This window comes from Neolamprologus brichardi, chromosome 10 (assembly GCF_056152115.1).
Source record: "Neolamprologus brichardi isolate AB-2024 chromosome 10, ASM5615211v1, whole genome shotgun sequence".
Lineage (NCBI taxonomy): Eukaryota > Metazoa > Chordata > Actinopteri > Cichliformes > Cichlidae > Neolamprologus > Neolamprologus brichardi.
Genome location: NC_142113.1, coordinates 32,255,541 through 32,281,355, shown reverse-complemented (window position 1 = coordinate 32,281,355; position 25,815 = coordinate 32,255,541). Strand labels below are relative to the sequence as shown.

The following is a 25,815-nucleotide window of genomic DNA, read 5'->3' as shown; positions in this document are numbered from 1 at the left end:
CACATAAGTAGTCCTCCTGTTGGCGGTCATGGCTGAATATTCTTGGGTTCCCAAAATCACTGTTCTTCATGTTTCATCTGAAAACTCCACCATAACAACCACAATTTACAAAGTAAACATCACGTGGTAAACACAACTTGCGACCACGAGCTCCACGAAGGTCATAAACTGAGTACGAAGCAGGGTCGCTTTCTCATAGACGTCTATTCAATCAGATCTGTTTGAAACCAGAAGAGTCGCCCCCTGCTGGAAGTTGGTTTGATCCAAACGTGACAACAGAAGAGAGAAAAGCAGCATGTTTTGGTTTTAGTAGGAAGCGCAGGCTCGATCTATGGGGGTGATGTGACCAGAGGTGCTGATCTGAGCAGATGTGGCTCCCATGCGCTTTAAACGAACAGCAGGAAACCCAACACTCATACCCACAATCACTAATTTCGCAGCTTCACCCTCTATCTCTAATTTCGAGGGTTTGAGGCTTACACATGTTCAGTAACACCTCTGCTGTTGTCGGTCGAGGGTGGCAGGCAAGGTCAAAAGGCTCGTTACAACAAATGATCCCCAGCGATGAGCCGGCTCCTCACCAATCCAGCTGTGCACACACGAGCTGCAATGCACAAAGGAAAATGAAACCGAGAGCCGGACAAATGTCTGCCTGTTCATCCCTCCTTCCTCCAGAGTCGTATTCAAATAAGACGAGACCAGTGATTAAATTTGGTCCTTTGAATTTACTCAGAGGTGATATCGATCTCTAAAAGAGGATCTTTGTAAAGCTGTGACCTGCTGGTCTGCATCTGAGGATTGTTTGTTTTAGGGTTTCTGGGATGTTTTGAAGGACAGTCTGAACACTAAATCACAGACACTGGGAAAAACAGAGGGAAGTAGTTTCTAAATCAATAATCAATTTAGCAAACAGGTCCTGTGAAGCCTGTTTAAAGCTTTTGAACATGAAGCATTTCTCTCTGTGGACAAAAGCAGACTGTCTCTACACCCGAGCCTGAACCACTCCTGAATCCTCTTTGTTTATCTCAGTTAAGAGCACATGCTGTGGTCAGAGGAGGGAGCTTTTATTCAAGGCTCCGTGTTTGAAATGCGATGAGGTTAAAAGTCATGGCAACCCTGCAGCCGATGAACCGTTTTCATAGAAGCCGTCGAGCAGGGTGAAGACAAAGAGCTGCAGAACAAAGAGAAACCAGAGGAAGTTCCTGTCCTCTCTGTGTTTGGGCGGTTTCTCAGAGGCAGGCGGCACTCTCGTTTCTGATAGAGCTTCATGCAAGACGCAGCAATAAGCAGGACCAGCGCACTCTGTGAGCTCATGTCTGAGCCTCGAACGCCAACCATCCTCCCTTTGCAACTTTAGGAAAGAGATCAGATCCCCACCAGAACCGTACAGCTTCTTCCTGTCACCATGCTCCGTATATATCTGCTCCAGAGATTCTTAACATTTAATCTGATGACAAACATCCATCTTTTAGAGATATTGGATTATCACGCTACAAAAACAAGAATAAAGTCTAAAGAATCTGCATTTAATATTGATGAAAGTCGGGAATTCAGACGATCTCTAAAAGTGGAGCAAAGCAGTGATGGAGAAATGTTTTGGTAGCGTCGACTGCAGTTCCTCTAACAGCCAGTTCACAAAAAGTGACTCGTTCCTCATTGACTCCCATGTTAAAAAAATCCCACTTTACAGAAGAAATCAACCAGCTAAGAATAAACACATTGGGACAGTTTCTCCCTTCAGCTTCAGTATGGTGGGTAAATTTGTTTATAACTGATCCATCTCGATCCTTCCGAGGCTTAAAGTTGGACTTCAGTGATTAATATTGGATTGTAGCTCTAGTAGAAGTGGATTGGGCTTGTTCCCATCATGCATTTGGGAGCATTTTTAGTGGAATATCTGATAAGTAATATATTCTCTTCTGCTTCCAAAAACCCAACAGGACAGCTGCAATAAATCTAATCAAACGGCAGGTTCATAAATGGACATCAGTGTCTATGGTCTCATCATCGTGTTGCTATTTTCTGGCCCTTGGCTACAAAAAACTGGGACAGAAAGTCAGATTTAAAGAATAAAAAATAAAGGAGAGCGAGTCCCCCCATCTGCTGTCTGTAAACACCCTCTTACGTGAAATATCGTGAACCTACACCATCCAGGCTTTTACCGATAACACGGCGTTGTTGTAAATACAGCAGCAGCCTTGAGGCGTCCAGCCTTCAGCATCCCTGATCCTGAAGGAAGGCAGTCCACGCTTCAGGATTTGCTATTCAAATACTTCCAGGCAGCTGCTTTGAAAATCAATTACTGTCATAAAGACATTGCAAACAAGATGTTGTGTTTGTGGCTGGAAAATGGGCGATAATATCAGAATTACAGATAAGCTGACTGATGCCCCGCGCCCGCTGTGTGCATTAGTGAAAATGTAAATCAAGACAAACAGCATGAGTACACGGATGGAAAGCCGATGAAAGACGGACTGAGCGATACACCGATGTAATTAAGATGAAAGCAGCCCAATTCATCCCGCACTCTCAAAGTCATTAGGCAGTTCAAAGGTTACACTTGAAGGCCAAACATGACCCTGGAGGCCATTATGAGGCTGGCTTATGAGCTAAGCAAGGTGAGTTCAGGTTTAACCATGCTCTGAAGCAAGTCCAGGAAGGAAACCACTGCCTGCTGACCAATCAGCTGACCAATCAGCTGACCAATCAGCAGGCAGTGGAACACCTTAAACTCTGTATTTCCATTCATGAAGACGTCTGCTGATTTCAGGCCTTGACAATGACTTTGACTTGGTTCGGTGTTGGGTGGTGTTTTTCTGAACCATGGAAATAATTCTGTGATCATCCACTTTAGGTGTTGCTACGCTGGTCAGTGCATTCATGCTTTCAAAGAATGAACAATTCAATTCAATTTTATTTATATAGCACCAAATCACAACAAAAGTCGCCTCAAGGCGCTTCATAGATACAGAGAAAAACCCAACAATCATATGACCCCCTATGAGCAAGCACTTTGGCGACAGTGGGAAGGAAAAACTCCCTTTTAACAGGAAGAAACCTCCGGCAGAACCAGGCTCAGGGAGGGGCGGGGCCATCTGCTGCGACCGGTTGGGGTGAGAGAAGGAAGACAAGAATGAACAAGATTGTTGATTTGACTGGTCTCTGAATCATTTCTAGATCTTTTATCAGTTTCCTGTCAGTCAACTGTCCGATTACTTTTAAGTCTCTGGAAATGGGACACTGTCTTTAAAAAAGACTGTAATTTCTGATGTTGCAAAAACACTCTGCAACAAAGCTGAAGGTCTGCACGTCTTTGCATCTTGATTATCTGATCTAAAATCCACTGTGGTGGTGTATGGATTGTGTATAATTTTAAATCTCTTTACAATAACATGTTAACATCGAAGGCCCTGGTAGGACCATCTCAGGACACTGTAGGTAGAGAATACAGACGCAGAGGCCACACACATTCTGATTTAATACAGATTTATCAAATCAGTTTATCAGCTAGGTCCAGATATGCTTCTTTTAATGTTTTTCTGTATGTCAGGGCACCGGATTAAAATGCTGAACAGGTCATTACAACTTTGGTGGTTCAACCAACATGTAAACCGAGGCAAGTGCTTACATCGAGTGGACAGAAAACCGGCCTCAAACGTGCCGATTCGCAGCTTTTTCAGCAAAGCAAACGAAAAATTGTTTTTTATTTGGCTCTGCGACTTCGTTCCGCTTACATGTTTATTTTTAAAAGGTGCTATTTTAAGGTGTTTGTGCTTCGCTTTAAAGCTCACGATTTCCCAGATTTTAATTGCTGTAAACAGCAGTGAGAGAGGAAGTGACATCAGGGACCGAAATCACATAGCATAAGGTGAGAAGTGGAACGCAAAAAAACAGAGGAGGAGGTGACAATCAAGTCAGGTTCAGATGCGGCTTTTCATTGTATTTCCTGTGAGAAGGCACGTTTCCTTTGTGCTGTGCATTCAGACTGTGGTTTCTACATTAAAGGAGGATATTTGTGTCTATATACCAACTAACATTTCTATAGGTGTAATATGGCTGTTTTAGAGTGTGCAGGGTTTTTACTGATGTGTTCGAGTGCCGGGCCAACACTCGTATATTTTAAGGCCGCCTCCTCTTACCCAAGATGACAGATTGTCAATGAAATGCAGTCGGTCAATACGACCTGGCTGCTCACAGCCTGAAGCAGAGGGAATCTCATAAAAGACAGAGCCTGGGAGTAAAGACGGGGCTTGAAGGTTTTTAAAGCAAACTGTGTTTTTGTCAGCTTTGATTAGTGAACCGCTTCGAGTACTGACACCTGCTCCTGGATTAGAGACGTCATCATCAGTCTATACTTTCTCAGTCTCAGTAAGCAATGAAGAAACACTACAGATAAACCATGAACCATAACATGTTCTGCTTTCTCAGAAACATTCCTGCCTTTTCACTATTGATAATGTCTTCTCACTACAGAAGAACCATTAAATAACAGAAGACTTCCTTTCTTCTTTAACTCTAGACGAACCCGACAATTTATTTCACTGTATTTGTGTTGTTTGTTTGGTTGTTTTACAGATTTGTTGCACTGATGAATTTCTCTGATTTACACCAGCAGCATTTCTTTGTAACGTCCTGTTGAAACTGCAGTTGGGCTGTTTATTATCACTTTTACACACAGATGGTTTATTAAATGTTAACATTTTCAAGAAGGTTTTTAGGTCTTCCATCAAACTGGACTGACTTTAACCCCTCTGTTCTTGGAGTATTTCATCCTTCTGTAGCAGGACGCTAATTCTTTATTTCAAACAGATTGTTTCAAATTTCTCAGTAGCAGCTGTGGCACAAACCATATCTTTCTCATCCATCTATAGTTAGCTGGTTTATAATTATTGATTAACAACATTATTGCCAGAGATCTTATAAGAGAGACTCGGGTGACAGAAACAATCCTGCACTCAAATCAATGGGAGTTTATTTGGTAGGAGGCAGAAGTTGACCATACAGGTTTTTTTAAAACCATATTTAGGGTTAAATTTAAACAACCTTTGGTGATTATAAACAATAACCACACAAATAAAGTCAAAAGATATTTCAGAAATGGTGAGAGTTGCTTTCATGAGGCCGCAGCCTTCGTTAGTGCACGGTCAGCATTTCTGGAGCTTAACGGGCTCGTTGGTGCTGCTGGATTTTGCTTGTTTAGCAAGTTAACGAGTTAATAATAGTGGTTTGGAAATAAATGTAAAACAATTTTTAATGCTTTGAACAGAAAGCAAATTATCCACAACAGGACACTGTTACCAAGTACCAGCCATTCCTACTGCCTCGAGTAATATCTCATGTATGCGACTGAGATCTGAGTACGTTTACACTGCCTGGTATGATATCGGGACTGATGATGCTGTCTTAGTGGACTTAGACGAAGAGTAGACAGAATGAACTTAAAGTCGGTTGGACGTTTACATCAGTTTATTGCCTCACCAGACGTTTTGATTGCGTGCAGCAGTTCAGTTTATTTGTGCTGTTGCACACGCATGATGTCGTCTTTGTGCCCGTTTTATGTGCTTAATTGCATCATTCTCTGTGCAACATCCAGGATAACCTCCCAGATTTTGAAACCTAAACGGTGGCAGGTGTGACCACGTGCTAACAGGGTTTACTGCGGGGCTTTAGATGCCAAAGAAGCACCTAAAAAAAAACAATGAGCCACGAATGCCTCACGTCAGTCCATAATTCAAAGCTCACTAAATCATCGCCATCCTTCACTGATGAATGTGACAACAAACACACACTTGTTCTGCCTGTGTTAAGCTAAGTGTTAGCTTAATATTCGTTAGAACATCTAAAACATGGACAGAAATCACACAGGAAGTTAAAAAACATATTAAGCTAACATGGAAACACATCTAATCTAATACAGCTAACTAGATGGCTAACCGTGTAGTAACAGTGTAGCAGCTAATTACGCCAATATCATAGTGAAAACTTAAAATGGACCGGGGCGTGTATATTGTGTTTTACTGCACGTCTAAAATCTGAAAAAATAATTCTGTTTGGTTTTGATGTCGTGTAAAATCGCTCCTCAGTGCTGGCCTAAATCACCGATTGGCCCTGCAGCACAAAAGCAGACATCTGCAGGGCATGAGCGTCTCTGCACACAGGAAGTGACACAAAAGGTCACGACTGGAACTTTTGCGCAGCAGAGAGCGTCTCTCTCCTCCGTTCGTGCTCCAGCGTTCACATCGCGCTGCATGATTTTAGGTCACTGACACATTCAGTGTTTCTTAGCGTGCCATCAAGAAGAAAACTGCAGCTCAGAGGCCTGAACCCCCTGACTCTTTCTTTGGAGTAATACTGAAGAGCCGTCACGCTGCACATGCCTTTCGGCGAACTTTTGAGACTCTTCACGAACCAATTTGATTTCCAAGGCACACTGAAATTAACTGGTACTAATTGCTTAACAGAAGTGAGGAAATGGGCTAAAATCACATCCTTGGGCAAAGCTGAAGACGGCATACAGTATACAGCACTCTGAATAATCCAACTTCAGAGTAAAACAGGTCTACTACAGATGAAACTCCCAAAAAAGCTTCCTTCTGAAATTTCCATAACACACCTGAAGGACACAAAGATGTCGGTGCTGCCCCTCTAAAAGGTTTACGGATGCAAAAACAGAGCTGCTGATGAGCTGAGTTTATCATCGTCTGGCTGAATACCTCCTCTGCACTGAAGTTATATGCTCTTTGAAAATGTACATTTAGATTACAGGATTATCTTTAGGACTCATGTGTAGTTACAAAGAAAGTACACAAACATGAATTAATCAGGTTCTTTGTAGGTTGTAAAATTAGATCAATACAACCTGTAATAAAATACAAAATATAACATATGTATCATCACACTTAACAAAACCAAAGCAAAATGTAGAAACAGTGTGGGGAAAACGAAGTGCACCCCAGTGCATCCGTAGAGACTTAGAGGTTAAGTATCAGCCAGATGCTGATAATCAAATGCAGTTAATTCATTTATCATCGGGCTGCCACAAACGATTATTTTGAAAGTCGACTAGTCACCGATTATTTTTGTGATTAGTCGACTAATCAGATCATCATCCATTGGACGTAAAACGTACAGCTTATTGCACCAGCAGCATCTGCTCTTATATAACTATCATTAGCTTACAGCTTTAAGTGTTTAAGGTATGTGCTAACTAAAAATAAAGACAAGATGATAGTTTATTAAATTTTAATGAAATTTGCAGATTGTTTTGGTGAAGTTTAATAAACTCCTTGCTATCTAAAATATAACAGGACACCGGAGTAAATTCTCGAGCATCTCACACTTCTGATAATCAGCTGTCTGCTTGACGTTTATTCAGCTGTGTAAAAACTATAACTTTAATCTCAGCCAAACCGATTTACTCAGGAACAAATAAAATACTAAAAAAAAGCCAAACAATAACATTTTTAAGTTATCTAAGTGACTTATATATCATGTTTAACCTGAGTAGCGAAAGACGGCGGTGGGTTTGAAAACGATTTGCCGGGAGTCCGGTGTTCTCACGGCTCTAGTTAGCCTAGCCCCCGGCTAGCTATCGAGCTAGTGGCTAACAGACGTCTCCGAAAACGTCAGAGCGCTTTTGAAAATATGTGGTGTCTTGATAAACTGAGCAGATATTTGAGGTTTACACAGCTACATTCTCGCCTGAAAATATGTTAAACGTTTATTTTGTGACCCAGAAAGAATAATAAGAGTAATATTAAAACTAACTAGCTGCCGCCATTGTTGGAAACTGAGCTGGGCTGCGCTATGAATTCTGGGACACAGCTTCTTCTTCTTCTTCGGGCTTTAACGGCAGCTGGCATCCTTGTACATGCAGTGCTGCCATCTTCTGTTTCAGTCTGTTATTACACTCTTAAATCCTACTACTTATTCCTGCGTCTTTTGGGATCTTACAAAGCTTCAAACGACGCGTCAACTATTAAATCAGTCGTCGGCGATTTTGATAGTCGACGTAATCGTGGCAGCCCTAATTTATCATCGGAAAGCATGACCACCTCTATTGACTCATTCAGGTGTGTGATAACACAATTCAATTATATTTTATTTTTATAGCACAAATCACAACAACTGTCACCTCAAGGTGCTTCATATTTTAAGGGTAAAGACCTTTCAATGATCCCCAACAATCAGACGACCCCCTGTGAGCAAGCGCTTGGTGACAGTGGGAAGGAAAAACTCCCTTTCAACAGGAAGAAACCTCCAGCAGAACCATACTACGATCTTCTCAGGAGCGAACAGCAAAGACGTCCAAACGTCTGGGAAACTGCAGAAAAGCCTCAGACTCTACGGGCCTCAGTCAGCTTATTAAAGGTTAAAGTTCATGTCAGCACACTTAGACGAAGATTGCACAAGTACATCCTTTTTGGAAAGATTTCCAGGAAAAAGGTCTTTCTAGAAACGACATGGCTGCACGGCTTAGGTTTGCAAATCTCAACAAACTACAAGACCTCTAGAACGATGTCTGACAGACAAAGTGGAAATGCACAGCGCCACCTCTGGAGAAAACCAAACACAGCAGATCAGCAAGAACACCTCATACCAACTTTCAGCATGTTGGTGGATGGATGATGATTTGGGCACCTGGCAGCCGTTGAGTCGACCATGAACTCGTCTGTTCTGTATACCAAGACTCACACGTGAGGTCATCTGTCTGAGAGCTAACGCTTGAACTAAACTGGGTCGTGCAACAGCGCAACGATCCGAAGCAGCAAACAGAACGACGAAAGAAAAGATTCAGGGTCCTCGCCACGCCTAAAATGCTGCGGTTGGACATTCACAGAGTTGTGCATAAACAAGTGCCCACAGATTAATAAAGTCACACTCCTGCTAAACATGCTTCAACAAGCCACTCAGTCACTGTTTGTCACACGCTGCCTCTGCAGTCTGGTTTAGTTTGAGTAAAGACCCGCTGTGATATAACTTTATGAAGTGACTGACGCGTTTCGGCTTGTGGCGTTCCTCAGGGTCATTCGGCCAAGCTGAAACACGTTGGTCACTTCCTGAAGTTGTTCCCTATTAATGTAAGTGTCGCTGGACTCTTCAGCGTCATTGGTGTACATGACATGAATATTTTTCCAATTTTAAATGGAGGGATCATCGTCTTCACTCAGCTTTTACATCAATTTGTGTTATTTTAAATACATCATAAATACACTACTGATCCAAAACACCTCATAAAGTATTATTTAAAACTACAAGCAGATATTTAGAGGAAAAAAATCCCGGTTTGAGTTAAAGAAAGTGAAAGGTTATCCAACACATACTGAAGGATAACACTACCAGCCCTTGTTTCGATGAATGAGCGCCCTGTTTACTGAAACACGTCTTATGTATGCAAATTAAATTAAACAAATTATTCATTCATCCCCAAACAAAAGGCCGGGGAATTATCCCGATATCAGATGACTCTCACATCCAAAACCAGGCAAACCCCAGTGAGGTCAGAAGAGTCACGGCTGTGTGATGACTCAGTGGGGACAGTGTTATATGAGGAAAACTGAGAACGATCATTATACAGCGATTATGTGTTACATATTAAGCAACGAGAAAAGGTGCAAACTGGTGCAGAAAATTCTGCAGAACGCAGGAAATTAAAAGCTCAAACTTTGTGTTGAACTTAAACTCAAGAGTTTAGATAAGTCTCAGCTCCAGAGAGGTCAGAGTCAAGGCCTGACGGGGCCCAGAGATACGGTGCCTTTCTCAAGGGCGCTTCGGCTGCATGCCAGCACAGAGCCTCAGGTCCTGATTATGTATGAGCACAGCTGATAAACTCATGAAACATCTTCTCAGGTGCCTGTGCACACGGCATTAGGATTATGTCGGCCGTGAGCCACTCAAACCTTTGTCTCCTGTTTACTGGAACAATAACAAAGGCCTTTGATTGCAGGAGGGCCGTTTATGTTGCATTAGGTATTCAAAAGTGTTAACAGTTATTGGACAAACTGTGCCAGTAGAGTGTCCTACGAGCCAACCTTTTCACCTGGACTCTTACCCACAGATATCACAGCTTCCTGGTTGTAGCTGATTAATGAGGGCCGTTTTAATGATGATGATCTTTGGCAGGAACAGTAAAATCAATTGTGTGCACAAAGCCGTGCACAGCACAGCTGCTCTGCCACAACATCCTGTTTCGCAAACTACAGGACGATGCTGCAAGATCAGCAAGGGAAGCCCGATGTGTCGCTGCAGCCACAGTTCACGGTTACAACCCTTTCCGGACAACCTTTTAGGTACACTATCAAAGCCACGCCAAAAAATAATTTTAAACATTTGCTACTTGTAACGTTTTCCCAGGCTTTAGGTCATACTCTTTAATTCAGCGTATACTGGGATATAGTAAACATTCATACATGCCCTGTGTAGGTAGCATAACAGAGTTATTGACTTTACAATGTAGTCGGCACAATGAACGAGGAAGACAGAGATTTCACGGTAATTAAGAGATTTGTTTAAACATATTCCACGCCGAAGTGGACACTGTTTGCTAAATTCTTGAATAAAGTCCTCATTAAGTTGACATTCAGCGTAGGACCACGGATATGAAACAAAGCCTTATACCGCTCGAATTATAAACGGAGTTCGGTTGGTCGTTTCTATCTACTCGTACGAACTGTATTTACGGTAACACCCTGCGCGCATCATCATAAGATTTGTCAGGAAGTGCAGGAACAGTTCGTGCCGCCTGAGTCCGGGGCATCCCTCCGGTGCTGTGACTGTAACACACCGGCGGAGAGGAGCTGTCACACCGCCTTCCCCATCCTTACCTTCCCGTGCTTTGAGCAGCACAGTGTTGGCCACGATGTTCTCGAGCTCCATGTTAATGCTGTGCGGGCTTACAGCAGCGGCAGCACACCGAGCTCCAGGTCCCCCCCGGCGGCTTCAATCACAGTTATCCTCTGCCAAGCACCGTCCACCGCCACCACCTCCTCCCACCGCCCAGCCAAGGAGGAAAAACTCCGTTCTGCTTTCGCGCAGACCCGTCCGGTGACAGTGGGCCCCTCCTCTCCTCTTTCTCCTCCTGTTACTCCTCCTCCTCGCTACATCTCTCCGCCCTGAAGCTGCTGTCAGAGAGGAGGAAATAAAGCAGACGTCTCACTCTGTTACAAAGGCGCGTTTAAGGAAATAAGCGTCATAATATCAAAGGCAGATAGCTCACTCTGCTCATATCTAATGCTTCGGTTTTAAACTAGCCCCGAAGTGTGTGTTAGCTAAACAAGCAATTTAAAGGTATTAGAACATGCTAGCAACAATACCATTAGAGTTTGAGTTATATTAAAACAAACTTTACTTAAACATCAATTTAAAAAAGACAGAGTGGCACAATTTATAATGGACGCTTTACCAGAGACGGGCACAACTGGTCTCTGATAGCGCTTTATGACTTTAAGCTAACCGTTTAGTCATTTAAGCATTTAGTACTGTTAGCTAAGCATTTAATCAATTACCTTTGGTTCACCGTTCAGTACTTTTAGCCATTTATAACAGGTTATTACTTTTAATTCATTTGGATAACTGTCTTTTATTTTTAGTTAACTGTGTATTACTTTTAGCTGACCGTGTAATCTGTTATTTTTAGCTAACTGTTTCGTTCCTTTCTTTACATTAACATTTTATTAATTTTTTGCTACCTGTGTTATTTATTATTTTTAGTTAGCTGTTTATTACATTTAGCTAACTGTTTCATTTGTTACTTTACATTAATAGTTTATTACTTTTTTGCTACCTGTTTTATTTATTATATTTAGCTAACTCTTTATTACATTTACCTAAAAAAATAAATGCAAGCTCCATGAACATGCACAGCTGTGGATTCCAGCTGCATCTGTAGTTCTGCAAACTTTGACCCCTACAGAGTCGAGCCTTTCAGTTCAATCAGCTGCATTTTGATGTCATCTGTGTCCAGGCAGTCAATGCGAGACAAATCCAGCTGCTCATTAAACCTTTCTGGTTTGATTAGAAAAGAAAACATTGGTCCAAACACCCGAAAGTCCCGAAAACACATTGTGAATTCTGTCTGGAGTCTACGGATGTATCCATGTATTTCTGTGGTGCTGATGCTGCGCTGAGCAGACAGCTCCTGAAGTATTTGAGGTGTTAGAAATTTCAACATCGCTTGATAAAACTGCCAGCTAGCAACGTCCCTCTCACCGGTAGGCGAAGTTATTTTTAGCCAATTACAAGTTGAATCTGGTAGTTGGGGTTGTTAGCTAAGATAGGTCATTAAGAAGCGGCACAACTAATGTGTCTATGTGAGCTAATTTGCGATGTGCACCACTGGCCCGGCCATTTATTTCTTTAATGCACCTGCTCAGATTAATTCACTACATGACGTGCCCAGGGCTGGACTGGGACAAAAAACTCGGACAAAACCGGGCATTTTGACTAGAGACCGGCCCCCCAGGTATTATAGGAAAAGCCATAAAGCCTTTGAATGAAAACAAACGCTGTTGTGACAGTGATGCACGCTGTCTTGTTGGTATATATATGATTTCTATACATTGTACATCAGATAAAAACTTGGTTGTAAGATTCAGATAATTATTTATTTAAAGCGAGACACTTTAAATGAGGAGGAGAAAGAAAAGTATTTATTTGTGCCCCCCTTTCCCTGTTAATGCCCTACCTGGCCCCCTGGCAAAACTTTGCTAGACCCGCCCCTGCACAGCTGTCAGGTACATAGAAAAGGATCGTGGTGTTATTTGTCTCTCAGAAACAGTTCATAACTTCCCTTCAACTCATTCATGTCACCTACAAGGTAAACCTGTTTCTCCATCACCTGTTCAGCTCTGATGATTCAGTAAGGACATCTCCTGGTTTCATCTTCATGTTTCCCTCTCACCACATATCCAAACAGATATCATGACCAGCAGCTTTACAGCTGTGGCTCCAGCAAACATCAGCTGATACTAGAAATTAATATTAAATAAATTCTAACAACAGCTGATCAAGCTTAAACGTGCTGCTGGTTTCTTCTTTCTGGTGCAAAGTGGGCGACAAACAAACGAGAGAGAAAAGCCGATCAGCTGATCATTGATCAGTTTCATGATTGAAGTATCAACAGGAGAGAGAGAGGGGAGAGAATGAGAGAAGAAGAGGCAGCTGTGCAGCAAAGACAGACTAACTCCAGCTTTGTGTCTTTTTCATTGTAGCTGAAGTCTGGGACAAACTGTTCCTTTTCACCTCAATACGAAATGCGTAATAATTTCTCTGAATGCGGGACGACTCTGTTTATTACGGGACGGTTGGAAACTCTATTAACTAACAAAATAAAGTTCACTATCAGTAACATCATAGCACCCACCCAGCTGTATAGAAACTCCGTCATGCTAGCTCACGCAGTACGAGTTATTGTAACTGACTGTAAAATAAACTCCACCTAAACTTGGTTTATATCTGACCCAGATAGACTGCAGGTCATAACTTCTTACCTGAAGTTCAGTTCACCTGACACTGGGACCGGCGGCCGCCTCGGGGCTCTCCTCCTGCTGTCTCCCCTTTCTCTCATCCACCTGCTGGCCTCTGTGGAAGCTCCGCCACAGCCACCACCAGAGTTATTTTTACACATCTGCCAAAAAATCATCAGCCCATAAAAACGAAAAATCGCCGTCGGGCAGTCCAGCTATGGTCGTGCCATCAGTTAACCCTTCGCGTGCCCAGGGTTGCAGACCCCTGCTGTAAGGAATTAAGTAATGCAGATTTTTTTCTATAATTGTTTAATGAGAGGCAATTTTATAATTCCATTATCTAAAATGACTTGAGCTCAGTACTTTTTAAATGTGGACTCTGAGGAGAGGTCTTCAGTTGACATAGAATGATGGATGCTTGAATTCCCTGAAACATTTGGATGTGTGATCTTTGACAGCAGATTTGGTTGTCAGAGATTGTACATCCAAACATTTCAGGGAATTCAAGCATTCGTCATTAACTCGAGCGCCACTCCTGACAGTCTACAATGGTAGAGAAGCTCAAACAGTCCTTAAAAAGGCCTCTCAAATATGATTTCAGGAAAACGTTGAAAAACAGCTCTACCTTCATCCCAAAAGTATTTTTGAGAAAACTAATGACAACAGGAATCTGCATTTTGCACAAATTTTTCTTTCTCCTGGATTTTTTAAATTCTCAGGTGGACATTTTTTGTTGTTGTTGCTTTTTTTAACTTGATAAATTGAGATAATGTTAATTATGAAGGATTTATGGATATTAAAATGTAATTGTTGCCCTGTTAAAAAGATCAGCTGCATCATTAAGCAGAAGGGCAGCTGTATTTCCCATATACTGTAATATGTACATGTACAAACTAAAGCATTTCATTGTTCAAACCGTAGAACAATGAATTGTTAAAAGAATAAGTACAATTTAAGATTTAGGTAAGTTTAACACAATTTAACTGCAAACATTTGTGCAAATTCTATTGAAAAGAACTAAAATTACTTTACTTATTAAACCCATTCAGTTCAGTTTGGACTCTTCTTAGAATCAGAGCCTCCAGGAGCTCCGGCTTACAATGTATGAATTGAAATTCCACTGCTGTGGGAAATTTACATTTTCATAAGTCATCTGAACTTTTATTGTTTCCTGTAATATTGACGACAGTGTGTGTTTGTGTGAACCGTACAGGAAATATGTGTCTACTACTGTAACTACTAGTAGATCTACTGCTTGTGGTACTATTGGCATATATTTATTGATGTTTCTTTGTCATCATATGTCATTTAGCTATTTGTGAATTTAAGTGGTAATATTGTGCAGGTAAACTTGCTTTATTAATACGTAAAGTTTATTGATATAGTGCTTTTTAAGATGAGGACATGTCAAAAAGTGCTTTAGAAACGTATTAAAAAATGTTGAGATCATCACCTGAATCCAGTAAAACAATACAAAACACCCAATCGACTGGTATTTAAAGAGACTGTAGGCTGCTCCTCAGGTTTGGCGCTAAAGTCTGATATATATTAGATTTCAGGAGGATTGTGTCAGTATTTCTACTTTGGTGTTTCTCACAAAGAAAACTATGAGACTCAAATCATCAGCAGGGTTTTAACCTTTAAGCAAACAGGCAGGAGGGTTTAAGTGTAGATTTTATTTATATCTGATCAATAATGAATAATGACGACTCTGAGGATGTCTGGATTTCAGCGCTGTGAGTCTCAGAGCAGGTGTGGAGTAGGTTAGATCACACTGACCTCTGGATGTTTCAGTCATCAGCTGCAGGTTCTGAGCTCTGACTCAGCAGCTCAGAAAAACACGATGTCAAGCATCTCATTTAAAAATAAACATCCCCTCAAATCACCACAGAAAAATGACGTAGAAAACACCGGGCTTGTTTTTAGATGGTGGTGTAATGAACGATACTGCTCGTGTTTAAAGATCAGTTTGTGTTGGATAATTGTTTTGTCAAGTGAAAAAACAGGATTTTGACTTTTAGCAGTGGATAAAAAAGCTGAAAGTTGTAATTCTGATTTATAATCAAAGTGTTCATGAATGAATTATTCATGGCATGTTCACGGTCATATACACGACATGGATGAAAATTATAGATTGATCGACGTGTATACCAATTTGCTGAAGCCTTTGATATATTAATGACGTATATTATTGTTGGGCAGCTTGCTAATGCAATTTATCTGCAAGATAAGATACTAAAGGTTTAAAATAAATGATGCATTATTTGTATGTATATAGTAGAAGCATAAGCATAACATGGGAATATGTTACAATGTTACAGTGTGTAAGTGAGTGAATGGTTGTACCTTCTTTCTGCTCTCATCCACTGGAAGATTAACAATACTCTGACCCACATGCCCCCTTCTGGACTCACCTCTGTTAATATCTTAGCAGTTTGGCATACATACAGTAAACTTAAAACTTTCTATTTTTTAAGTTTTTCCTGCAAAAACTGATTTATGAAATAATTGTTTTAATCAGAGAAAATAATTTCTTCATTTTTATTTTTTATGTCACATTATTTTGTAAATATCAAAATGTGTTTATTTTCTCTTGTACTACATTATTTTTTATTTTATTTTATTTTATTTTGTTTTTGCAGGTGGACTCTGTACATTCTGAAAAAAATGAGAAAATAACGTTTTTAATAAAAAGCGGTTGGGTTGGAGGGGTGTGGCCTAGTCGTCACATGACCTGCACAAACCAAACACGTGCTTCCTGTTGCTGCCCGCACGTTGCCTGTTCCTTTCTGATTTTTTTTGAGCCACAGTACGAACAATACAAAGTTTGCGGCTCTGAAAACGGAGGAAAATCTCTAAAATGCCGCGAGCCAAGCAGTCAGCCCGGAGGAAGAAGTTTGACTACAACCGGAACCGGAAGAACGTGAAGACGAAGAACAAGAAGAAGTCGAACCCGAGGATCGAGCAGTGAGTGTTAGCATGTGTGCTAATATTAGTAGGAATGATGCAAAAACACGTTGTTAAAGCTGCAGCTAAAACATAGCAGTGACCCGAGAGTCGACTAATTGATTGATCGAGTACGTTAATTCACCTTTGTTTAAAGTTGATTGGTCCCATTTGTTCAAGAAATGTTCCATTTGGATAAACTTTTCATAAAAGAGTATTTTATACTTTTAACACAAGTATCTGACTGTGAACTGAATATTTGTCATGAAATCAGCTTTTTGATGTTAGAGGATGAACGTACAGAGGCCCACTAAAACCTCACCTGCTGTTTTTAATGCAGTTGTTTGAGTGATACACAGACTGATGATGGAAATGATCATTAGTGACGGTGACAGGCACTACAATGTCCTTTTATGTGAACCAACAACTGAAATATTGCAGCAGATGTGCAGGGTGTCTTTAAAAATGCTGAGAAAACTGGACGAGTCATGTCATTAAGAAATGGAAGGAAAATAAATCCCGCAAAGACCTGACACAGGGCCTGAGAGATGGATCTGCGGTTTACTGTCAGGAAGTCATTGTTAACGGAGGGAAACAGGAAGATTAGGCTGAGGTTTGCCAGTTATCCAAACACTGGACTGAAAATCAGTGGCAGCAGATCTGATGGAGGGATTATTCCCTATCATCGCTCCATCAGAGGAGCCATGTGTAAAACACGCTGGAGGCTCTGTGATGGTTTGTAGCTGGGTATCTTGGCAAAACCGTTAAAAAGTACCATTAGATTTTGATCCACCACGCAAATCATCTGGAAAGCATCTGATTGGCAACGGTTGCATTTGTCAGCATGACAGTGATCTCAGTGTCAGTGTAGTAAAAGCACATCTGGTTAGAACAGCATCAGTCATGGATTGGCCTCCCCGAACCAAGACCTCAACATTATTGAAGCTCTGTGGGGTCATGAAAGTGAATGAAGAGCTTTGAATGTCCTTCAGAAAGCTTGGCGAAGTATTCCTGAAGACCTCTTAAAGAAAATACTGGCTGTATCCGGCTGTGTTGGAGGACTAAGGTTTTCATGACAAATGTCGATTACATGTATTTTTGCACGTTTCAGTAAAGTCTTGGGGTGGCCCAAGAACTTTAACGTTAATTAGTAATAAATCTGGTGAATAACTGTTCCTGTGTATTAAAGACTTGATTCTACAGACAAACTTGTGCTCTTGGTCACGTGCTAGGCTGCAGCAGATGAGCTGTTCTCATGTCTAACGTGTTGTCGTTGTCAGAGCTCAGATTCGAAATGCGTGGGATGACAACAAGTCCGTCGCCAGGAACCTGCAGGAGATGGGTCTGGCTTTTGATCCTAACCGCTCTCTGCCCATAAAACAGCAGAAGGTAAGAGACTGCGCACAGTTTAGGTCTCGGATCTCTTTAGCTGCGCTTAATTTGCTCTAAAAAAATGTTTTAGATGCAGCAAGGATCCAAAGTCAGTTTCGAAACATAAATATGAATTTATTCATAAATGAATGTGAATGTTTATATTTTATTCAGGTCTTCTATCCAATCTTTCTAATCATCTGTCATTCAGTTTTGGTGAGCCTGTGTGAATTAGCCTCAGGTCTTAGCTGACAGCACATCTTCTGCCGCTGTAGCACATCTGCTTCGAGCAGTATGCACCCAGAGATGGTGCTCCGCCTACCTTGGCTGTAACGAGTGTTTTTTTGAGTTCTTGTTGCATTCCTATCAGCCATGGCTATCCTGACCTCTGACATCGAAGAGGCATTTTCAAACAGCTCACTGGATATTTTCTCTTTTTCAGACCATTCTCTGTAAATTGTAGAGATGGTTTGAAAAACGCTTCTGAAACACTCAGACCAACAACGTCCACCTTCCTGCCTCATTCTGATGCATCAGCAGGTCACCCTGACCATGTCCACATGATTGGCTCATTAGATATTTGTGTTAACGAGCAGCTGAGGAGGTGTACCTAATGAAGTGGTCTGTGAGTGTAGAGCTAAATGAAAGTGATTAAATTAGTCACATTTATAGCAACTAACCTTTTATGTTCCAAACACCAAAAAAGTCCAAGAAAAGGCCGTGGGTGGCAACGGGAGGTTTGTTTTAGAACGCACTTCTGACTCCATTGTTTAAAAATCATATGGCGTTTATTTCGTGGAAAATTATAAACAAAAATCAACCAAATAACTTCTTAAAACTTAAAATTAAACGAAAGTTAACTCAATTTGCTTTAACAACTTCAAAAGTGGTCAAAAAATCATTTTCTAACCCTCCCGTCTTCCCATCATTTGGCAAACAAAAAACCATCCTTACCACACCCCTCCAGGGTGCTCTTAATCCCCTGATTAATGGGAGGGTCCATAAGCCAATAAACCAATCACTTTCCAAAACCTTTTCCAATAAAATGAATTACAAATTTACATAACAAAACTAGGTCAGCATATTCTTATAACTTTAAAGAAAAAACAAAAATGAATACAAATTGCGTTTTATAAACATTCAACAAAAACGGCCACAACAACCTGAAATGAAGGAATGACCTCAAGTTTTTGCTTTAAATTCTGTTAATGTTAAAAACAACCAGCACATTCAACTTGCAGCATGTTTGTGTTCACGTCCTGCAAATGTTAGTTTAAGCCTGAAGGGGGCGACAGAGTGTTAATTATGAAGTCAGCCTGAGATGTTTGATTGCTCCAGGTTTCAGACAGAAACAGAGACGCTACCTCCTGAATTTCTCTCCGCTGATGTTTCACAGCTGCTCGTGTTTTTAATTAATCACCGCTGCCGTTTCAACCCGGGGCTAAAGCGAGCGAATGCCGGCCTGCGGGCTGCACTTCGTTTTCCAGCAGCCTTCAGACATTCAGACGTTTTCATTTTGTTCTCCTGTGACGGCGACTAAATGATGAATTTGTGTCTTCCCCCCGGGCTCGGCAGCGAGGACACTTGAACGGTTTTGTCTCCCGAAACGTCGTCGCAGATGAGATAAAGCACATTTCACAGCCGTCATCGCGTCGCATTACAGTGGAAGATGGATGATTATGTTTATTAACCCAGAGTCCAAACAGGCTGCCTGATGACCTTCGTTGTGTTTTTCTTCCACACGTGCAGCTCCCCAGGGAAGACAAGAAGCCTGCCGTCGTCACCAAGCCCTTCATCGTACAGCGTGAGTGTCTCCTCCTCATGTACACGAATGTCTGCTTCACTTCATCCTGCAGGTGACAGGAAACGCTAAACTAAATCCCACCTGCTCGTTTATCCATTTATTATTCTTTTATCTGGAGCGAGGAGCTGTTTCTGTCAGACTTTCTATGATTTAGGGATGATTTCTAGTTCATTGGCTCCCATCAACGTGAGAATAAGATGTGATCTTGTAAAGACAATAAGTCGATGGAGAAGCAGTAAGTTTACAGGGCGATGCCAAGGTTGATAAATGACAATAAGAGAACAACAGAAAGGTCTGTGACCTCAGCAGAGGCATCCAGGCCTGCTCATTCAGACGTGGAGGGTTATCGTCGCGACTCCGGACTCCATCTGAGGGTCTGATGTCTTCACCCTGAGTCTGAGGAGGAGTCTATTCACCTTTCTGAGGTGCAGGAACGTAGATCGGCGCTCGTCTCCGTCACTAACGTAGCCCGACAGAGGCCACTGAGCCGGCCGCTGCACAGAGCCCGAGGAGGGTTTGTTGTGTTCAGTTGGCTGGATGCTGCTCACCACGGCTCGTTTAAAGCCTGCTCGTGGATGCCAACCAGGCTGTGCTTCTAGGATTTAGCAAATATTCCCAAACGCTTCATCCGTACACCGGTCTGTCCGGTTCAGCTCGTGACCTCGACCACGAGGCAGCCAGAGTGGGCAGCAAATCTGTAAAATTACAGAAAAAGTTCTGTTAGCTCATCGTCCAGATTGGGGGATTTTTCCATAATAGTGAAAAAAAAGATCTTTACTGCCATTTAATCGTTTATCTATTCTTTATTACTTCAGTATGAACGGCTGTGGAGAGGTCTTCATCAACGGGACAACTTAGGGCTGGGCGATATGGCCTAAAATTCATATCGCGATATAATTTCAAGCATGTGCGGTAACGATATATATCACGATATATTCTTTTCTTCTGTATAACGTATTTTACACACTATAAGTACTTAAAATCCTTTAATTTTAAAAAAATCGAGAGTGCACCTTATGTATGAATCCTGGTTGTGCTTACTGACCTCAAACCGATTTTGGCTGCAGAAATCTGTTAAAAATGTTTTAGTACAACTTTGGTAAGCCACACTGCTTGATGGATTGTCAGAGCATTACGGCTGCCGTAGTGAGGAGCTTCGCGGAGTAATCTGGGTCCAAAACTCCGTCCGCTTCAGGTCCCAAAGTCAAACGAACACTAAGAGTTAAAAACGGTCTAAATTCTTTCATCTTTAATAAAATGATCAGCTGCTTTACCAGGTGTAACAATTAAGTTTAACATCCAGGCATCCATGGAAATAGAAGTTATTAAATTTAATGGAGTTAGAAGTTAGCAGGAAGTTAGCTCGCTAGTTTCCACCTAAACATGACATACCATGTTCTGATTGAGAGATTTTTGAAACTAATTAAAACGTACAGCTCTGCTACCACTTCTGACATAAATGAAGACAGAAAGCTAAACAGCAGTGACGTTTGCAGGGTTACTGAAGTTGGAGTACGTGATTGCTAGCGACACAGCTATGTTAGCATAACATTAGCACAGTGAAGCTGGAGGATGAACGGCAACTTTTTTCCACTCGATAAAAGTCATTAATGAATCAATGTTACAGAAGCGCAGTTTTTGGCTTTCCCCATATTTCAAAAGCGCTTCATCTCTTTGCTATGACTGTCAGCATATTTTGCAGACGATAATGGTTGTAGCCGCTGCGATGCTTTCGACCAAAACAGGCGCAGCTTGATGACATCATCAACATGCGCTATCGCGATAGAGCAGTATAGTCAAAATCTCTATCGTTGGCCAAATTTATATCGTTTCTATTGTATATCGTTTATATCGCCCACCCCTAGGACAACTGTAAACTTCATGTAAATACAGTTAAACGTTGAGAGTTTGTGGCTTTCTTCACATTGGGTGAAGACGTCCAGTGGGCCGGATCCTGGCCCACGGGCCTTATGTTTGACCCCTCTGATATAGGGGGTCTTCTGATTGTTGGCATTTCTCAGTATTGTTGTGGGGTCTTCACCTTACAATATAAAGCACATGGTGAACAATGTGACTTGTAGTGTGAAGCACTTTGAGCGGACAGACACTTTGGAAATACACGAGCGTGGTGAGTTGACCGTGGCGCTGGAGCGGGGGCGGAGTCAGGATAAATCGTCCTCGGCTGCTGCAGATTTCTCACTGATGTGTTTTCCTTTGCTGCTGCTGCTTAATGACATGTTAGTGTTTTTAATGACGCTTCTTCACTTAGTCTTTTCATGTTGTTCGCTCTGTGAATGCAGCCTAATTAAACCAATTAAAATGAAAGCGGCGTTTCACTTCTGTGTGTTTGTTGTGATGTTATAGAAGCAGCAGCTGCAGATTCGCCGTTTTTATTTCCAACCTGTGGCAAGGTCGCAGCTCAGAAACACTCGTCTGCGTCGGCAACCTTATTTCAGTTATTTACCTTCTTCCTGTTAAACCTGATGAGAGTGTTTTTGTTCTTCTTCTTTGGTTTGTGTGAGCAGAGCTGGAGGCAGAGGCCAGCCTCCCCGGCAAAGACACCAAGACGTTATCGACCGACCTGATCGAATACGTTCAGCACATGATCCGAGAGCACAACCAGGACTACAAGGTAAGAACAACCAAGCTTGGACCACAGTGACGGGACTTTCATCTGGATTTAACAGTAAATTACAGCTCCTTCATTTTACGGCCAATTTCCTGAGTTATTCATGAAAATTTCCCAAAAATGAGCAGGTACTGACAGTAAAAGGTCAGGTTTTTCTGCTTGGAGACGCCTCAGAAACCCCCAAATGACCGTTACTCATGTGCGTCACCCATGGTCTCTGCAAGAGGCATCCCATATCTGCACCTGTAACAGCCTCGAAGCACGTCAGGGCCTGCTTTATCTTATTTAAGGGGAGAGAGGCCGGAGCATGTGTTATCTTTGTGTTTCGTGAGCCTGTAACTCAGAAAATAATCACGTTATGAGGATAAATATTAAACATACTGCAGTTATTGCACAGAAAAATCACCTGATTCTGAGGGGGTCGGATCAGAGGCGTTGATTGTTGCAGTTTTTTATACTTGGAAGAACCCTGAAGTGACTTGGATAAACAGAGCAGTGTGGCAGAGGTTTAAACTGAGCTTTTATTTGAAAAATGACTCATTAAAATGAATTTTCAACAGTTGCTTTAGATGAGACTGAGTCACCGCCGGGAGCGCTGCCAAGCCACAGTCGGTCAATAAGAGGGGAAACTGTGAGAGTGGATTTTTCTCTATACAATGAAACGTCCTTCACGGAGAAATGTTCCACCCTCGACTTTCTGAGCAGCTGGAGCTTCGCACTGAGAGGACATGTCGGCACATTCAAGGTTTTTACTGCAGTTCAGAGCCGAGTTGATACTTCTGCTCCCATTAAAGTGATGCTTTTTTCTTTTACAAATCAAAACACAGAAGAACATTCAGACCGAGGTCAACCATCAAATTACCAGCAGATGAAAAATGAAACTTTAAAATCAGGTGCTGAATATACTTGGTGGTTATGACACCTGATCACCGCCCAGGTATAATTAATATGTAGGAAACGCTCATTGCCCCTAACACCGCTCATGCTGGAGGTTTCTTCCTGGTGTCATCAAGCGCTGCCTCATTAGGTGGTTGTTGGATTGTTGGGGTTTCCTCTGTATTACTGTAGGTCAGGGGTCAGCAACCTTTAACACCCAAAGAGCCATTTGGACTCAGGTTCAACGTCAAAGAAAACTCTGGGAGCTGCAAATACTTTGTGACATCTAAAATGAAGATAACACTGCATATATTGTTTTTTACCTTTATGCCTTGTTTGAACAACTACGGTGTGTTGCTGATGAAATCCATGAAGTGCTACAGAGAAAATTACATTTTATTTATGTAATTAACACATTTTGAACTCTTAAAGAAATATAACAAAAGGAAAGCTGAACTAAAATGATCCAGCGAACAAAAACTGTCATATCGTCTTTGGGCTTTTGGAGCCTCGACCTGACTTTTAAAAAATAACTGGAAAAAAGCTCTATGCTGGTGAAAAAAATAGATATTTGCAAAATTCTGCCTAAATATGTATTTTACCAGGTTAATGTGTGTGGCGGGGCGTGGTCTGCAGCGCCGCTGCAGGGGAGGCGGACGCACCTGAGCGGCGCCCGCAATCACGCCTCGCCGCCTTAACGTCTGTGCTCTCTCTGCTGTTGTGTTGTCAGGCTGTGAGCTGCAAAGCTACAGCCGGCTGTGTGCGTCAGCAACCGTGTGTGAAAAGTGGTCAATAAAGAGAAGCTGAACAGCGTGTTCATGGAAACATCGTCGGGTCTGCCGTGATATGTTTACAATAAGACTTATGGTCCCGAACTGCTGCGCACAGCGTCTGCAGATCGGGGCTTTCATCTTTACGCAGGACTGTAAGCTGTCGTCTGTGAGGCGTGAGCGTGTTTGTTCGAAGATCCATAATTGGGGTTGAAAGCCTCGATAAATGCACGGCGTTTCGTACACCGGCTTCCGCAAGTGTGAGGCTTAGTTTGAGCGATGAAAAAATAATAAAATATAATTTTAGTTTTATATTTCAAAATCACAATAATCTTCCAATTTAGAACTACAAGTTAAAAAAGAACTAACATAAATAAAATACACTTTAGTTAAATGCTTCTAATTTATTTTCCCAAACCACGCGGAGCCGCAGTGTAAGGACTGAAGAGCCGCAGGTTGCCGACCCTGCTGTAGGTCTTACAGTGTGAACCACGTCGAGAGGAATTTTGTTGGGATTATATGTAAACAAAATTGAAAAAGAAAAGTCCTGGTGCAGAACAGCAGTCATCTCTTTGTGTAATAATATTTCATACAAGGTGTTCGTCACAGATTCTCATTAGGAGGGACTTTTGGCTGCCTCCAGTGAGTCATTCATCCAAAGACCGACTCCAGCTCCACCTTCCTGGGCTCAGTCGGGCTGCACATGAACCAGTGCAGGGTCTTTTTAGGGAGATCCTTTAATTTTTCACAGAAGAAAGACTTCAGTTGACAGTGGATGGTGGAGCTGGAGTCGGTCCAAAGGATGAGAGACTCACTGGAAAGGAAGCTGAAAAATGTTGGACAGCAAGTTAGCTGGAAAGCACGAGCTGGTTAGCTGAACAAGAAGGTTAAAGATCAGCACGTAGCAGGTGGGAAATGCTGAGAGTTAAACTGACCACTTGTTTTCTAATACAGCATGGATCCATTATTTAAACTAAGACCCATCAGTCAGTGGAAAACAAGAGCAAGATGCTGACAGTAAAAAGCCTTCAGCCTGAATCTGCTCTGAATTCAATTAAGCATCACTTAGCTGAATAACGTCTGGTTAATGTTCACAGAGGAAGGCTCTCTCACGCTGCTGTCCCTTCCTTCCCGCTCTGCAGGCGATGGCCAGAGACGAGAAGAACTACTACCAGGACACGCCCAAACAGATCAAGAGGAAAATCGGCGAGTATAAACGCTGCCACCCGCAGCACTACGAGGCCTTCGTCAGCTCGCTCGCAGAGCCAATGGTCCAGTAGAAGATCTGCTGTGGGTCTGAGGAAGTGGACTGTGGACATTCAGACTGAGGTCGAGTGTTTGGACGGAGAGTAAAATACTGGCGAGTGCCGAGGAAACACGTCCATGTTCTGGGACGTTTCTCCCTCCTTTTGTATTTTTAATTGAGTCATTTTGTTTCAGGATTTATTCGCTCTTTCTTGTGAAAGTCAAACATGACTGAAATGAGATTTTTAATAATTTAAACCCCTTGAAACTCATCCAGCAGGTGTGTTTTTTTTCCCTCTCTGGGATAAAAGTATTTCAGTTTCCTCCATTATCCTCATAAACCACAGGAGGACCCGAACATCCGAGTAAAATCATGAAAAATGGATCTATTTTTATTGGTGTGTTCATTGATTTCTGTTCGTCCGAAACCACAAGACAAGAATGATCTGTGCAGGGATCGAATATCAAGTGAGATGCTAAAATAAAGAAGTTGGTGAATCTTTACTGATAAATAACAAATATGTGAGCGGGTTTTTTAAGAAATAAAAGTCGGGATGATTGTTGGGACGCTCAGAGAGTTTCTGGATGTGACCAGAAGCGACAGATCAAAATATTTTTGCTGATTTGGAGGAGAGCACTACAAAAATGTTAACGCTGTGTGAAAGCGTGACCCAGATCTTGCTTTTGGCGTGGCTTTAAAGACCTAACATT

General features: G+C 41.9%; 2 protein-coding genes across 2 annotated transcripts in view; one reads left to right on the top strand and one right to left on the bottom strand.

The window, feature by feature from the left end:
* grk6 (G protein-coupled receptor kinase 6) overlaps window positions 1-11,018 on the bottom strand; it is a 56,841-nt gene extending 45,823 nt beyond the window's left edge. The window contains exon 1 of the mRNA XM_087847536.1: window positions 10,824-11,018. Within this exon, the coding sequence (XP_087703662.1) occupies window positions 10,824-10,875 (52 nt within the window). The 5' untranslated portion in view covers window positions 10,876-11,018. The remainder of the gene's footprint in view (window positions 1-10,823) is intronic.
* Window positions 11,019-16,213: 5,195 nt separating this feature from the next.
* nop16 (NOP16 nucleolar protein homolog (yeast)) lies at window positions 16,214-25,485 on the top strand. Its single transcript, XM_006785144.3, has 5 exons — window positions 16,214-16,430; window positions 17,690-17,798; window positions 19,530-19,584; window positions 22,110-22,216; window positions 25,002-25,485. The coding sequence occupies exons 1-5, from the start codon at window positions 16,324-16,326 to the stop codon at window positions 25,137-25,139; spliced, it is 516 nt and encodes a 171-aa protein (XP_006785207.1). The 5' UTR covers window positions 16,214-16,323; the 3' UTR covers window positions 25,140-25,485.
* The last annotated feature ends 330 nt before the right edge of the window (window positions 25,486-25,815 follow it).

What these genes read in the sequence shown, in the direction of transcription:
- nop16 (XM_006785144.3), top strand. Translation starts at nt 16,324, where the DNA reads ATGCCGCGAGCCAAGCAGTCAGCCCGGAGGAAGAAGTTTGACTACAAC. An exon ending in TGCCCATAAAACAGCAGAAG is followed by an intron (nt 17,799 to 19,529) that starts GTAAGAGACTGC and finishes CCACACGTGCAG; the next exon opens with CTCCCCAGGGAAGACAAGAA. An exon ending in AGCACAACCAGGACTACAAG is followed by an intron (nt 22,217 to 25,001) that starts GTAAGAACAACC and finishes CCCGCTCTGCAG; the next exon opens with GCGATGGCCAGAGACGAGAA.